At 34.7% G+C, this 17,177-nt stretch overlaps 2 protein-coding genes across 4 annotated transcripts; one reads left to right on the forward strand and one right to left on the reverse strand.

Annotated features, from left to right (window-relative positions):
• The first annotated feature begins 1,001 nt into the window (after positions 1-1,001).
• Positions 1,002-3,894, forward strand: LOC104249805 (pentatricopeptide repeat-containing protein At2g27610). The gene has a single exon (XM_009806298.2). The coding sequence runs from the start codon at positions 1,203-1,205 to the stop codon at positions 3,813-3,815; it is 2,613 nt and encodes an 870-aa protein (XP_009804600.1). The 5' UTR covers positions 1,002-1,202; the 3' UTR covers positions 3,816-3,894.
• A 6,908-nt stretch (positions 3,895-10,802) lies between these two features.
• LOC104249804 (protein SUPPRESSOR OF K(+) TRANSPORT GROWTH DEFECT 1-like) lies at positions 10,803-16,678 on the reverse strand. Of its 3 annotated transcripts, XM_009806295.1 has the most exons (8): positions 15,983-16,678; positions 15,061-15,166; positions 12,489-12,687; positions 12,286-12,354; positions 12,132-12,206; positions 11,923-12,021; positions 11,585-11,740; positions 10,803-11,179 (listed from the first exon to the last, which is right to left on the reverse strand). In XM_009806295.1, exons 1-8 carry the CDS (start codon positions 16,440-16,442, stop codon positions 11,054-11,056), a joined length of 1,290 nt encoding a protein of 429 aa, XP_009804597.1. In that variant the 5' UTR covers positions 16,443-16,678; the 3' UTR covers positions 10,803-11,053. The 3 variants fall into 3 exon arrangements, with proteins under 3 accessions (XP_009804597.1, XP_009804599.1, XP_070019030.1); XM_009806297.2 differs by lacking the exons at positions 10,803-11,179; positions 11,585-11,740; positions 11,923-12,021; ... (1 more) ...; positions 12,286-12,354; positions 12,489-12,687 and adding an exon at positions 13,398-13,641 and having other exon boundaries at positions 15,983-16,658; XM_070162929.1 differs by lacking the exons at positions 10,803-11,179; positions 11,585-11,740; positions 11,923-12,021; ... (1 more) ...; positions 12,286-12,354; positions 12,489-12,687 and adding an exon at positions 13,650-14,858 and having other exon boundaries at positions 15,983-16,658.
• Between the last annotated feature and the right edge of the window lie 499 nt (positions 16,679-17,177).

The raw sequence follows: 17,177 nt of genomic DNA on the forward strand, positions 1-17,177 counted from the left end.
ACTTCTACTAAATTGGTATCTTCTTTTTTTATATTACCTCTGCACCCTTTCTTTCTTAGGGATCAGAAAAGCTGCATATAGCGTGACAATTCTGTGAACCTCATCTTGTACTGTTTTATTCTTTTATGCTCTTTTACTACTTCATTTATATATAACTTGAATATTCTGGTTCAATAAAGTTCATTAACTAACACTTGTTTCTACTTTGAGAAGATAAAGTGGAATGCTAGTTTTTCATGTAAATCGCCGGTTAGTTGGCCAATTCTAATGCTCCAATTTCGCATCACTATGTATGTTTTGAAGTTCTTGTTTGAGCTCTTGTTATAAGTCTTCTAAAAGCGCTTTCAAAGCTTCACCCATGTCCTTTAATGGGGCTATGCTTCCATAGATGCTAGAAATGAGTAATATATATGTTTCATTATATATATAATGTTGGGGGGAAGTAGAAATAGAGAGAAAATTTGATATTTGGAGTAAAATCTTCAACTTCTAGAAGTCATTTTTAAAATTTAAGTATTCTTATCATATGTTAGTTAAGTTAATTTATCAAACATATAATATATATATATATATCATTAGATAAATTAACTTAACTAACATATGATAAGAATACTTAAATTTTAAAAATGACTTCTAGAAGTTGAAGATTTTACTCCAAATATCAAATTTTCTCTCTATTTCTATTTTTTTTTCCCAACATTATATGACTTCACTCATGTCATGGTTGCTATAAAGCAAATAAATGCTCGTGTATTCAAATATTAGAGGATCTCTTTTATCATTTAAGAAATAAATTGGGTACAAAAATCAACTTCAACAATTTCTCATCATTATTATTTTCAACTCCATAACTATAATACAAAGACAGATAACATGAACATTTACATTGTGTTGCTAGGTCAAAAATTTATTTTTATGTATATATATATGCATATATACCATTATATGTTTACTTCTTTATATTTGATACCCCTTGGTGAAATTCTTGGTCGTGCCGGTGCTATCAAATCCTCTTTACTTATTGTGATCAGTAATTTATTTTCTTTATCAAGATTATAAATCTCGCTTTATAGGGTTACCATACCACAGTATGGATATATAGTGTAAAAGTTTGGCGGGTCAAGACAAGTCGGCCCGATTCACGCACGAACGTTTAAATTTCAGTTCCAACGGTTCGAACTGTAAAGCCAGCTAAACGAGCAATGATTGTAAGGCCGTGTTTTAAAAAAATAAGGCCTCTCCTGCATTTCACTAATCCATTAGACATCCATTATTGTTCTCATTCGCAGGCCATTGATTTGGCAGCAGAAACTCAAGCTGAATCAACTGCATGTTCAGATTATCGCCACGTGCACCACCTGTTTGATGAAAATCCACAGAGAGTTTCTCTGAACAATCACTTGCTTTTTGAGTACTCTAGGAACAGTATCAATGAAGAGGCTCTGAATCTTTTTGTTGGTGTTCATCGTACAGGACTTTTGATTGATGGGTCTAGCCTTTCTTGTATATTGAAGGTCTGTGCATGCCTGTCTGATCTAACTTTTGGTAAACAAGTGCATGCTCTCTGTATAAGATCCGGTTATTTTGACAATGTTAGTGTTGGGACTTCACTTGTTGACATGTACATGAAAATGGAGAACGTGGATGAAGGTCGGAGAGTGTTTGACGAAATGGAGGACAAGAATGTTGTGACGTGGACTTCGTTGCTTTCGGGTTATTCGTGCAATAAGCTGGTTGATAGAGCGTTACAAGTGTTTCATATGATGTTAGTTGGAGGAGTTAATCCTAATGCGTTTACTTTCGCAACAGTTCTTGGAGTTTTGGCCGATAAATGTGCAGTTGAAAAAGGAATTCAAGTGCATACTATGGTTATCAAGTGTGGTTTTGAGGTGATAACATCTGTGGGAAATTCTTTGATCAATATGTATTTGAAGTCTGGGATGGTTAGAGAGGCCACAGTTGTATTTGAAAGTATGGGAAATAGGAATGAAGTGTCTTGGAATGGCATGATTGGTGGTCTTGTGACTAATGGGCTTTATTCTGAAGCAGTTAAGTTGTTCCACATGATGAGACTTGCAGGTGTGGAACTGACGCGGTCGATCTATGTTACGGCTGTCAAATTATGTACTAATCTTAAAGAATTGGTTTTTGCTCGGCAGCTTCATGGTCGCGTTACGAAGAACGGGTTCTATTTAGACAATAATATTAGAACGGCACTCATGGTCTCTTATACTAAGTGTGGGGAAATGGATGATGCCTTCAACTTATTCTCTATGATGCACACATTCAGGAATGTGGTTTCTTGGACAGCAATGATTGGGGGGTATATGCAGAATAATAGACCAGAGCAAGCAGCAAATCTCTTTTGCCAAATGAAGAAGGATGGTATTAGACCAAACGATTTCACGTATTCAACTATTCTTGCTGCTCAACCCTCTATTTCTTTGTTCCAAGTACACGCAGAAATTATCAAAACCAAGTACGAAGGTTCACCTACTGTAGGAACTGCATTATTAGACGCATATGTGAAAACAGGAAATATTGGTGAGGCTGCTAAAGTTTTTGAAGAGATTGATGAGAAGGACATCATTGCTTGGTCTGCTATGTTATCTGGTTATGCTCAAAGAGGAGACATTCAAGGTGCTGTGAGAGTTTTCCGGCAATTATCCAAAAGTGGGGTTTGGCCAAATGAGTTTACCTTCTCCAGCGTCATCAATGCATGCACTACTTCCATGGCATCAGTGGAGCAAGGAAAACAATTTCATGCAAGCTCAATAAAATCAGGTTATAGTAATGCTTTCTGTGTGAGCAGCGCCCTGGTTACTATGTATGCTAAAAGAGGGAACATAGAAAGTGCAAATGAGGTTTTCAAGAGACAGAAAGAAAGAGACTTAGTCTCATGGAACTCAATGATATCAGGATATGCACAACATGGTTATGGCAGAAAAGCACTAAAGATATTCGAGGAAATGCGAAAAAAGAATTTAGAAATGGATAATATAACATTCATTGGAGTTATTTCTGCCTGTACTCATGCAGGACTACTGAATGAAGGTCAAAAGTATTTTGACATGATGGTAAACAACTTACATATTTCTCCAACAATGGAGATCTACTCTTGCATGGTAGACTTGTATAGCCGAGCTGGTATGCTGGATAAAGCCATGGCTATTATCAATGGGATGTCATTTCCTGCTGGTGCCATCGTATGGCGTACTCTTCTGGCAGCAAGCCGAGTTCACCGCAATGTTGAGCTTGGGAAACTTGCCGCAGATAATCTTATTTCCCTTCAGCCACAGGACTCAGCTGCATATGTCCTCCTATCTAATCTCTATGCTGCAACTGGAAATTGGCAAGAAAGAGCAAAAATAAGAAAATTAATGGATGTGAGAAAAGTTAAAAAGGAGATTGGTTATAGCTGGATTGAGGTTAAGAACAAGACCTACTCATTCATGGCGGGTGATGTGTCACATCCCTTAGCTGACAGTATATACGTGAAACTTGACGAGCTTAGTGTCCGACTGAAGGATGCAGGATATAAACCAGATACAAATTATGTTCTTCATGATGTGGAAGATGAACATAAAGAAGCCATTCTTTCTCGGCACAGTGAAAGGTTAGCTATTGCTTTTGGATTAATTGCCACATCTCCAGGAATTCCCATCCAGATTGTCAAGAATCTCAGAGTCTGTGGTGACTGTCACACCGTTATTAAACTAATATCGAAGATAGAGGGAAGGGAAATCGTTGTCAGGGATTCAAATAGATTCCATCACTTTAAAGGAGGTCTATGCTCTTGCGGTGATTATTGGTGAATTCAAGCTCTTCAAAAGAACTAAGAGATAGCAGCATTTCACTGTTGATGCTTGTAGAAGCAAAAGCGAGCTTTAGTCAGAGGCGGACCTATGTTGTAGGTTGAGGGGTCACAGGACCCCGTTAGTCTCGACAAAAACCCTGTATATATATATGGGACCCCTTAAAAATTTTACCTGTGACCCCAGAAACTAAAAGGCGAATGGCAGAAGTGGTTGATCAGTCGCTTCAGTTCCATTCATTATCAGAACATGACGAGGGTTCAAGACCAACTTCAGCTTCTTTCGCCTCTTTTTTATCTTTTTTTTCCTCTTTTGTATTTTAATTCTCGTTTCTCCTCCGTTCTATCTTAGTTATTTTTTCTCCTCCTTTCTATTTTAGGGTTCTTTTTTCTCCTCCTTTCCATTTTAGTTCTTTGAATACAACGTAATTTATATTTAATAGCAAACTACTTTATTTTTTATTCTTATCTTTTTTTGAATTCAATTATAGTTTATTTCTCCTCCTTTCCATTTTAGTTCTTTGAATACAATGTAATTTATATTTAATAGCAAACTACTTTATTTTTTATTCTTATCTTTTTTTGAATTCAATTATAGTTTACTACTAATACATAACAGTCAATTTAATTTATTTTATTCGTTTTCAAACCCCTTCCTTAAATTTAAAAGCCTCAGTTTGCAACTTACAAATAGAAAAATACGAATCCTTCTGGCACAACCTTCTTCAACAATTACTTTGACACCTACTCGGCAATGACAGCTAAGAGTTTGAGACTTTTCTTCAATTCATTGACTGTTAACATGCACTTCATTTTAATTTTTAGGAAGTTTTTGATAATTTAAAGTTTGAACGCCCTTTCGATCTCTGACCCTCTTTTTTTTTTTTTTTTTTTTGTATACTAAAAAACTAGAATTTTTAAAGGGCGAAACATGCTTAATCTAACACCTTCCCATACCATAGCACCTATTTTGCGAAGAAGTTTCTCTCTCTATTTGGTTCTTTTTTTTAGAACTTCTTTTTGTTTATACTTGGATAATAAGTCATTATAATCATTGAGTTTTCCAAGAGTTGCAGGCCAAATTTTATCGCTAGATAAGTAAACAGTGATGCCCCCGTCGTGCTCAATTCCTAGGTCCGCCTCTGGCTTTAGTGAACAGGTCTATATCCGAAGTTGCATCAATTACAAGCACCCAGATAGTGCTAGCACTAAACTTGTTGCGTTCATGGATCCAAACTTTGATAGTGCGTGGTCAAGAGGAAGAGACAAAGATTGTGCTAATTTCAGGTATCCTGGGAGCCATGAGGTTTGTTTATGGACTGAGGACACCGAGAAGTTGTCATTTTGGCTGACCTTTAAGAGTAGTTGACACACTCTGATCAGCCTTAGAATAACAGCAAGAAGCATTCATTTATGTTGAGCGGCGGCTAAAGAAAGCCAGTTCCTCTTGTCACTTACCTAGACTTGAAGTTTGTCCAGTCGGTATTCTTCTCAACATGGTCTGGTCTTGACGCTCCTAATGGTGTATTCTATAGAGAAGGTGATCTTGCAACAACGATGCAAAGATCAGCTAGCTGCTCTTTCATTTCTACCCTTCTTTCTGATTATGTTTTCATTAGAACCTACTGAGCATGCCAAACTCATGAAGGACGTGGAAATGATCGTGCCCAGGAAGGACCATTCAGTAACGTCTTCTGACATGGCTGAAAACATAGAGATCTCCCTGCAACCCATAATAACCTCTTCTAGAAGATCTATGTCCTCGATGCTGCTATTGATTCAGATACTGGTGAGAACATTTAAATGTGTTTATGCCTACCTACATTACTGAGTTTATCTAACTGATGAGTCCATTTTGATTCTGTTGACCTTTATGCGTGTATACATCAGACTTGGAGAAGAGAAGTTGTGCATATGCACTGGCTTTTCGACTTGTGTGCATCTGTGGTCAACTATGTTTTCTGGAAATTGTTAGGTTTCCTTGTTTGGTGAGGATTATTTGGGTGGGGGGGGGGTGGGGGGGGGGCTGTAAGAGGAGGCTTGTAGTATGTCTAAAGGGAATCTTGGATGGCGTTTTTGAGGAGAGAACAAGGACTGAACAAAGAATTCTTGACAAGACAAGGTTTTAACCATAGATTTTTCGTTCTACTAATTTTCTTTCTATGTTCTTGATGTTCGGGAATGATGTTCTAAAAGTCCTATCTTGAGATAAATTTGTTCTCTGGGGTTATGGTGGATCCTATTATGCAACTTGGGTTGTTTTGCTATCGTTCTTGGTTCCTATTAATGAAGAATGAGTCGTTTATTCAATCTTGTATTTCATGCTTCTAAATTCTAATTGACTGACCGATTAGATCGTTCAAGTATTTCAAAGGAACTTGCAAAGAGGACTTGGGATTGAATAGCATATGATAATATTCATGGAATGCTTAGATCAATATGATTTATTCATAAGATATAGAGATACTTTTAATCCACATGCATTCAAATTATGTTTTTGTTTTTGTTTTTTGCTAAACATTCAAATTATGGTTGTCTTCGTGCATCTTCCTTATCCTAATAATCAGAGTGCGCCCACACATGTTAGATCCATTTGAAGATGAAGCTTGCACCAATCATGAGCTTGAGTACACTTGTATTTTACTTAGAGTCATCAACTTGAAAACTTCAAAAGGTAAGTAGGAGGTTATGAAATGACTACAAACATCTATCTATATATATATATATAAGAGGGAATGGACAAGATGACTTGGCATCTCTCTTTGGCCAAGGCTCCTATTTATTTTTTTTCTCCTTTTTTTTGCCTTTTCTTCATTCATTTAATTTAATTTGTTCAATAATTAAAAATTGATCATTTTCTATTGTATTTATTGCATCTCATTATATTAATTTCAAGTCCCTTAACTATTTTCAGTTTCTAAAACCTTTCATTTCCAATACCTTTTCATTAGCTGGTAGTAAATGAAGGACATTAATAGTGATCTTGCAATCTATATTATGACACGATGAATAAATTGGGTATGATGATCTGAAGACGTGAGTTGCAGAAAGACAACAATAGCTATGAAGGGAGCAGCGAAGGAAAAGAAACCATACATTTGTTATTACCTCCTTGCCTTTTGATTTTCCACTTTAAACTTGTAGCTTTCAGAATTCCTTCTTCCTAGAATATCTTGCATTCTCACTTTTTTATAATTCAATCTCTGTTATTGATTTCTTTGTTATTGTGGCTAACTTATTTTTGTCATTTTCCACCACTGATATAGGGATCTTTTACTCCTCTTTTTTATTTTTAATAATACTATTGCATTGGTACTCAATGTTGCATACGTTTTGTTTTATAATTTGAGCATTATTTGATATTTGAGCCTTAATGTTTTTTAATCTCTTGTATTCTCAATTTCTCACTTTTTCGTCTTTTTTGCTAATGTCTAATTTGTGGATTTATTTGTTTTTTCCTTTCTCTTTTACATTTTTTTCTTTTGTTCTCTTTCCTCTTTTTCTTTTTGCGGATGATGATTATATATGGATTATTTATATATTATACATCTACGGGCTATTTTAAGTTTAAGCGATTGGGTGAATGTCTATTTAGATTGATTCTTCATATAAAAAATCCCAAAGGCAGTAGGTCATATCTGAATTTTATCTCATAAAATCACTTTAATTATCATAAGTTTCTTCAGTTATTTTATATTCATAAGAATATTTTACATGTCAAATATTGCCATTGGTTTAGTTGTTGTCACTATCTTATTGATTTTGATTTTTGTTATTTAGTGTAGTTCTATATAGACCGAAGACCAGCATCTATATTATTAATTATGCTTCAAAGTTTTAGAGAACTTTTTTTTGAAAATGAAATTGATAATCCAATTGATCTGATCGATCAGAGAAAAACCCAGCTTCCTATTATTTTGAGAAATAAAACTAGGCATTTTATCAATATGAAAAATATTATATTTTGGCCAGAAAATTCGTCTTTAAGGTAGCTGTGGAAGAAATACGAGTAGATTTGTTTCAAATAGCAAAGTAGCCTTCAAAACAAAAACAAACAAAAAATAGCTAAATAGTTCAAATTATATTGGATGGAATGTATATTAAAGTCAAACTTATAACTCAAAGTGAAAAAGAAATAAATAATTCAAATTAGTTATAGATTGGTCAAGGTTACATGAAAAAATTTCATTTCTTCCTTTCACAAGAAGTCCAAAATATCAACAACAACCCAGTATAATCTCACAAGTGCGATCTGAGTAGGGTAGTATGTAAAGCAAACATTATCCCTACCCTAGGATAGGGAAACTGTTTTCGAATAAACTATTTGCACAAGAAGATGAAATACACAATAGAATAGTAACAACAACAAGAAGTCAAAAATATCATTTTATAAATTTAAAGTTGATGTCTTCGCGCGGGCAACTTCTCTAGTTTCACTTAGTAATTGTGGGTGCATGGACATGTATATATATATATAGAGAGAGAGAGAGAGATAAGTGGGCAATAGAAAAGTGAGGTGACATCTCTCTTAAGCCAAGAAACACACTTATTTTTTTTCTCTTTTTTTTGGGTTTTTTCATTTATTTTATATTAAAAATTCTATCTTCATAACTCACACCTCTTTATCTTCATAACCTATATTTTTAATAATCTCAATAACTCTCATGCCTTTCATATTCATAACCTCTAAATATTTAATATGTAAGTTTATGACAATTTATTATATGTTCCTCTGTATGTACCTATATAAGGACTTCTATGTTTTGAACAAATATGATTGATACTAACTTTATATTTTGCTTATAATGGTTTGAGCTATCTCTATGTCAAAGACTGTAGTGGAAAAGAAAAATTATAAGGTATGGTATGGTTTCTATTTTTTTTTTTTTTGTTTAAGGTAAATGCACGAAGATATTTTATACAGGTGTGAATCTTAAGAAGAATGTTTAAGAGGAAGTGCCAAATAATGAGGTGAAGATCGAACTAAAGCGTATTTCAGAATTCTCATTAATGGTCTTTGATTTTGTCATCTTTAGGTTTATGTTGTATAAGTTGAAATAGTGATTTTTTTTTTTTCAAATAATACATAGAGATTTTGATATCTGTTTTTTGTTGTATATATTCATACTCTACAATTGCAATAACTTTGAGTTGTGATTTTCTCCGATATCGAAGTGAGATTCTAATATATTTTTCTTTTCTGTTATATATAGATGTATCATTTTTATAAATAAAAATTTTCTATATGTTCTTAATTCTTTTTGCCTCTATTTCTTTTCTTCAATGAACTTTTTTGAATTGTTTTTCCTTTTCTGAAGTTGTTTCTCTTCTAACACTCTTTAAATTTTCTTCAAATGGGTTTTGTAAATTTCTTTCCATGTTTTCATAATACTCAAAAGATTTATTTATTTTTTGTGTTTAAAAAAGAAATAAAGAAACCAAAGCAAATAAGAATGAGATCAAAAGAAGAATGGCCCCATAAAGAAAAAGTGTGGCGCCGTAACCTTTCTTGAGGAACGAAGACAATTCTACCATCATCATCGTAAAAGCTTTATTTGTGTTATGAAGGTTGTGCCAAAAAATTCAACCATTCAATTCACTAGGCATTAATCTATAACATTCATTGACAATTTATAGATAACTTTAAGTTAACATATAATATAATCTAATTAATTAAAAAATTACATGTGATAATAGATTATTACTGATAAAAAATTTTAACACTATGAATGGGGTAGGCTTTCAGTAGTTTAAAAATCGCTAGACAACGAATTATTAACTTTATGAAATAAAGTTTGTTTATTTTCGAGTTATACTATTGATGATTGAAGACTTAGTAAGGTTCATAATTAACTTGCAAATAATACTTATTATTCTAATATTAGAATTTACGCACAGTTAGTTTTGTTCTTAGTTTATTAAGTGTGTTATTGAAAGATTTTCTTATTAAAAAAATTAAATGTTCCTGTGAATGCTTGGTGGATTTTATTCTTTAAAGTATGTCATTATCTCTAATTTAATGTTGCAGTTACTCAATTAAATGTATCCCATAAAAGTATGATTTATCTACCAGAATAATACAATAAATTAACGGAATAAAGGTTTTAACATTTCTATTGCAAGGTAAAAGGATGAGGCCTTCTAATGATCTTTTGTCAACAAGTATATATTTTTTCTCATAGAAAGTTTCAGCATCTCAATATACAACTAATAATAATTTATTTTATTTTATTTATATAATTAGTAGTTTTAAGAATCTATGCAACTTTTATTTTAATTTTAGTTTTTATTTTTCTTAGTATTGGACTTTCTTAATTAGATAAAATTTAAGTAATATTCATTGATAATATACAGTTAACTATACATCACATATATTATTTGCTACAATTAAATTAAATTTATGAATTAAACCAAATGTATTTTATTTATTGGTGATTTTCTTTCTCATAAAAAGAGGGATAATATCGACATTGTTATTAATTCGATAATTTTTTTTAAAATTTTATTGATGTTTCTTTAACCCGTGCAAAGCGCGGGTAAGTTTACTAGTTGTCTAGTAATATTGAGTTGCTATGCAGCTTCCATTGAGAACAAGCAAAATTCTAAATTTGTAGTCTGGTGAGGAACCAATTCTCACTATTTTGTTCTTTGATGGCAAGTCTTTGATGTCAGGTAACACTTGGAAATTCTTTGATGTCTCACAGAGCAGCAGTACCTTTTCCTTTAATATATTCTCCAACCGGTAACACTCGGAAATTCTAGTTAAACTGTCACATAAACTCTGCATTATTATTACATGTTGTGTCGTTCGTTTCCGTTACCCTATTACCTTGTTGCTATTATTTGTTGCTTTATTTTCACTGTTCCTTGTGCCAAGAGTCTACCAGAAACAACCTCTCTATCTTTACAAGGTAGGGGTAAGGTCTGCGTGCCCATTAGCATTTCCCGAGAAGCTACAATAGGAAAGAATGGGAGCAATTGCTGACAATTTGTGAATAAAGTGATTGCAATTAGAATTGTAAACGGCAGGCATACAACCAAAGATACTTGAAATGTTCTGTCTTGACATTGATAGATACATGCAAAGCTAAAACTAACACAATTCCTAAAAGGATAAAGAATGTCCACGTCCCGTTTGAAGAGCCTTTAATGAATATTGCAATTTTTTCATACAAGAAGCAGAGAATACAAATCATGGCAACTCCAGGTATAGCAGTTACCAGCGATACATCAATTTCTTCAACCTTCTTCTCCAAACTCCTTTGTGAATCTGTCATGCACTTCAAGGTCAGATTTACTCACTGTTGGTCTTTGACGTGCGAGAACCTTGTCAAAGTCTGTCTTTGTAATGGGTGGCGGGATTATCTGCAAAGGCATTAAACAGCAAGCGGTTTTAACTAGTCCATCCAGTTACAAGGACAACGCATCCAAACCCATCTCATACTAAAATATCAGGTGATATCGGCTACCCTTTCTTTTGGGTAATCTAGCCATTCAGGACAGAAACTTAGGAAGATGTAGTTCAGTAACTGCACCATCTCTCTTGCATTTAGTTCCACTTAAGTGTATGATGCGTAAACCTTATAAAAATATACAGTAGAATCACATTTAATTACTGAATAACTCAAGGAAGTCAAGTTTCCAGGAATGTGCAACTATTAGCCCCCAATATATCCAACTCAAACCCATATAAGCACAAGTTACAGTTTAGCGGTAAAGTGAAAAATTAATTATTGTAGTGATCTCAAACTACATATGTATCCAGAGTACCTGGGATGCAAGTCCTTTAGCAGCAAGCTCCTGCATAGTTGTCTGCACAGCACCCGGTTGCTTTGGTCCACATGGCACCCAGGTACCATTAGAAGTCTGAGTAAAGAACATAGCATCCTGAGTTTTTCGTACAGGTTCAAATAGCACGTCCTTGACCTGTCCAGGAAGAGCAAGTATAAATACATTAGCAGAACATAGAGGAATTGCTCCCTTGTTTTCCTTCATCGTTTAACAGGTTGGATTGGAGTTGGAGAAAGGATCTCTTCCCAAACTACAAACTGGCAAACAACATGTTGGGTGTAAGACATAAAGTCAAATTCATTAGGCTCCAGACTTACGCAAACGGAAATATCTGAACCAGAAAACCCCTCTGTCTTACGGGCCAGGTCTTCAAAGTCGCCCTCGCTCAAGTTATGGGGGGTATCACCTAAGTGAACCTGCAAGCATAACAAGCCAAACTAAATAACCTAGAGCTCTGACAAGAGGAATAGCAGTATATATTTCCCTGAACTGCACTTTCCGAGAAAAATCACAGAGCAGGATTTACTTTGAACATGTGTTGCCGTGCCTTCAGATCTGGGAGAGGAATGTAGATACGCTTATCAAATCTTCGCCGTATAGCCTGTAGAGAACAATATCTGTCAGCAAAAGACTTCTATGTTAATATGATATGCTACTTTATACTGCAGATCATTCTATACCTGATCTAGGGCATAGGGTGTATTTGTTGCTGCAAGAACAAGAACTTTATCATCATTGTGTCCAACACCCTGAAAATACAAATTGAATAAAAAAAAAGGCGCATTTAGCCAGGGGGATTTCTCTTCCTCTTTTCTTTCTGATGGGATAAAGGGTGGTTATGAGAGATCAAAGAATCATACTATAGCCACGATATATCAATTACCTGCATCTGCACAAGGAGTTCTGTTTTAATACGTCGGGAAGCTTCACTCTCATTTCCTTCTCCTCGCTGTCCACACAGGGAATCGATTTCATCAACGAATATAATGGAAGGAGCACTTTCACGAGCCATTTGGAAAAGGTTTGAAACTAGCTTCTCACTTTCACCCATCCACTTGGATACAAGGTCTGATGATGAGACACTGCATGAAAATAGCAGTTGGCACTCGCCAACTTTACAGCCTAAGTTCTTGAAAATGGGAAACTGAGAGAATGCTGAAAAAGAAGAGATACACGACAACATTCATGCAGGCAACTCATGTTTATATACATTCATCTAGATCGTTATATGCAAATTAAAAGAGAAATCCATAGTGCAGTTAGAAGATTTATTACCAGCGGAAACTGCAGATATTTCAGAGTGCTTGCAGGTAGGGTCATTAAAAAAATCAGACATCTTGACATTGCCAGCATACTATGGCAGCAGAGAGCATCAAATTTTCAGGGAAGTAGTCATTATACATCTTATTTTTTGCTTTCAGAAAGGCATCAAACCAATAATTTCAAATGCTATAGCATTGTTTTCCCTATACCAAAAATGCAAGGCATCCATATGACCTCGGCAGGACAACTTTTTTCTTTTGGGGGGGGATAGCTATTAAAGCATAGCTTCTATGAAGCAAAAGCTCTAAACGTTGACCTCAACCGGAAGTAACTTTGAGACAAACAAAGCTGATTGATCGTGCTCATATAACCATACTAAAATTTATTATTGTAAGTTTGAAACTTTTTATTAAAATGACTGCAATCACAACCAAGGCCTTAGCTGAAAGCTCAATTTGACTCTTCTCTACATCAAAATAGTACAAATGTACTGGTCATATCTTAACATTTATGGGTTTGCAGCACGTACATTGGCAGAGTTATCCGAATTTCCCACAAACTGGAGAACTCTGAGATCATTCCATCAGGTGGTTAAAACCACATACCAGTTGAGAAGCTGAACTATAAAACCCAAAATGACAGGCTCATTGGTCATCCCCACATGCTATACTATAGTCTTCACATCCTGAATACTTCCCAAAATGCACATCTAGGCAAAGTCATTGATATAATGCCGGATGCCGGATGCCGGATGCACTCCTTGATTTGGGCAGCTGTTAAATCGGTATCAAAAGAAAACATTCACCAGTCAACACTCTCGAATACAAGAGTATATATATCAACCAATTCCAACATTACATTCTGCCCTAGATGTATAGATCTGCAACTGGCACACCACTGAGGCGGATGATCTAGATCAGTGTTGTCAAAAGCGAAAAGCTCTAAAAAGCACTCTAGGTCTATGGGACTTTAAGCGCAAAGCGCAATTAAAATGTGGGCTTTATTAAAAAAAGGCGCAATGAAAGGGAAAAAATATATATATATGTAATTCAAGAAAAAAGAGTAACAAATTCACTCATGATGCTTTACTTAACAACTAATACACTTATTTGTCGATTATTATTGTTGTTTAGTACTGCCTGATTCAAGATAGAACTCATGGAAAATAAGGCACGCGCCTTAGTGTCTTGCTTATACGGAAGCGCAGCTTAAGCGACGCGACGCTCGCCCCCTAAGCTTTTCTGAGCTTCAGGGCTTAAGCGCGCCTTAAATGAGCCTTTGACAACACTGATCCAGATGTGACATCTCTAGAGGAATAGAACCTCATAAAAGTAGGTATCAAAAGAACCATAAATCTTTAACAGAAGTAGAGCCAGCGTAAATACTACTCCCTCCATTTCAATTTATGTGAATCCATTTGACTGGGCACGGAGTTTAAGAAAAAAGAGAAGACTTTTGGACTTGTGGTATAAAATGAGGTACATATATTTTGTGTGGCTATAAATCATTGCATAATGGTAAAATGTTTCCAAATATGGAAAGATGTCATTCTTTTTGGCACAGACTAAAAGGAGCAAGATCCGTATTGAGCATATAAACATGCTGGAGTCTTGAGCATATAAAGAGGTTTAGATCAGTCAACTCTGAGCAAAGGGACAAGCCATCCCACCAACTCCAAGTAAAAAACACAGTCAATGTAAAAGTCTAGGCTTGGATGTTAAACCACATTCTGTAATTAGTAACTGAGCCCTTCACATTCATTACTACTTCACTTCTGATTCTTTTAAATCAGGCACCAAATTATGTTAAAGCAACAATTATGAGAAGAAGAAAAAAAACAACATAAATTTTGAGAAACAAAGGCCATAAAAAATATACAGGAAATAAAAGAGAAAACCTAACAAACAAATGGCAGCAATCAGTTGCATCTTCACCCTCGACTTCTTCTACGTGTTGGTATTCCATAATTTTTCCTTTATAATCTTAAAGCCTGCTAAGAAGATTCTCATTTTGGTCAAGTTCTTTTTACTAATGAGGATATGATGTACAAAATTTGCAATTTAGAAAACAACACTTGGTTTTTTCCTAAAACAAATTGCAGTGAATCAGAAAATATCTGAAGTTGATAGCTCCAAGTGCAGCAAAATGGACAAACATTATAAACAAAAACAATTGTGTAGGAAGACAAATACCTAAAAAATGTGGATTCTGCTTCAGTAGCAACAGCTTTGGCCAAGTAAGACTTTCCAGTTCCAGGAGGACCATATAGAAGAAAAGCTCTCCATGGCCGCCTCTTGCCTGAAGGGACATGAGAAAGAGAAAACAACCCTCAAATTGTGACGATTAGGTGATGCACCCGTAGCAAAACTACTCAACCATCTCTAAGTGTACCACAAAAAGAAAACGAACATAATTACTCACAATTTCTCTGCCTTAATGATTTTTATCCCACCATTACTTTTTTGGATGAGCTGGAAGGAGCTGTAACATGTATCCTCTGAGCAACTATAAAGAGAAACTTTAAAATATGGGATTCGCAGTTCATCTCTCGTACTCCAAGCTATTATACGGTCATATTGATGATACTTATCAAGCTTCCATGTCCAAAGCATTTAGAGAGTACAGCAAATAACATCCACAAAATCACCATTAATCCACAGACTAAACTGGCACATTGTGATCCTCAAACTGAAAGGGTTTAAAATGTACAATAGGTAAACACTCAAACTTACTTCTTCCATTGGTAGTTAACGACTAGGAACTATTGGAACCCATGTAACCCCAATTCTGACATAAGTTAAAATCTTTCTAAAATCTGTATACTTACCTGTAATTTTCAGCATAACTAATACAATGTTTGGTTATCAATACAACACTCTGTATACTTACCTGTAATTTTCACCGCATAATAAGTATTATAAAACCCTCTATATAACTAGTCCGTGAATCAAACACCACACCTAACATCTTAAAGCTACCACAAGATTATAAACCTCTCAAAGCTACTTCAGAATCACAAGAAAACCTTAAATCAAAGCAGTAATCTTTACAAACAAAATGCAGGCAAAAACACAAACAAATCCAACAAAAGCGAACACACACACACACACACACCTGTGAAGAACTGAGGGAATTTCACAGGCAAAATAACAGCTTCCTGCAAAGCCTGTTTAGCACTTTCCAATCCAGCAACATCATTCCACTTCACATTAGGTTTCTCCCTAATAATCGCCGAATTAAGCCCAGCTCTAAGCTTATCTTTCTCAGGATCCTCCCCACCACCATCTTCACCACCATCTTTGGGCTTAGCAACCACAGCTCCATTTGAACCAGGCCCACTTCCAACACCTTCATCTAACACGGCCCGAATCTCCTCGGCCCGGCGCAAGTACTCTGTAAACTTCTGAGTTATTGCCTCCTTAATCTTAGGGTTTTTCTCGTACTTCAAATGAGTCTTAAAGTACTCTAAAGCATTCATATATAAAGGAAATGCCTTTGCATAGTTCCCTGCATTGTCTTCTTGTACTGCTTGCCTCACGTACTCTATAGCTTGCTCTTTAAAATTGCTATACATCTTCGATCATATATGAGACAACAAAATTAATATATGGGTTTTGATCAGAACTCAAAAGATGAATTTGAAATTGGAACCCTAAAGGTTGGGATCTTCTTGGATTTGATCACAGCTGATAACAGTGTTTTGAGTAATGGATCTTTTTGAGCATTTTTTTCTTCTCTGTGTTTAAAGAAAGATTAGAGATAGAAGGTAATAGGAAAATGGATTATGGAAGAAGAAAACATTTTTGAAAGAATTCAAAATTCAGGGTTCGGGGAAAAGTTTGTGGGAAGTACGCGTGAGACACACGTGCGTGTTAAGGAAACAATAAATTTATTTATGTACTAGTGTATTTGCTTAAAAAATATTATAAATTTATAAATATAAATAAGATATAATTGAGAATATATATATATTTAAAATTTTATTTTGGATATTTCTCCTTACACAAAAAAGGATGTAAAATTAATATAATACAGTTAAAAAAATAAAATTAAATTACAAACAAATAAATTTGCATATGATGAAACAACGATAACAATAATAATAATAATAATAATAATAATAATAATAATAATAATAATAAAAAGTTGCACCCACTCGGCCCGTTGGCCATTTCTATCTCGAAAACACAATGATTTCATGAGGAAAGATAATTTTTTAGATGTGATCATCTCTTTCAAGAGTGAGGCTTGTAAAATCTATTCTTGTCCTTCGTAGTCAGTTTGAAGATGATTTTGCTTAATATTTTTA

The sequence above is a fragment of the Nicotiana sylvestris genome, chromosome 11 (genome assembly GCF_000393655.2).
Source record: "Nicotiana sylvestris chromosome 11, ASM39365v2, whole genome shotgun sequence".
Taxonomy (NCBI): Eukaryota; Viridiplantae; Streptophyta; class Magnoliopsida; order Solanales; family Solanaceae; genus Nicotiana; species Nicotiana sylvestris.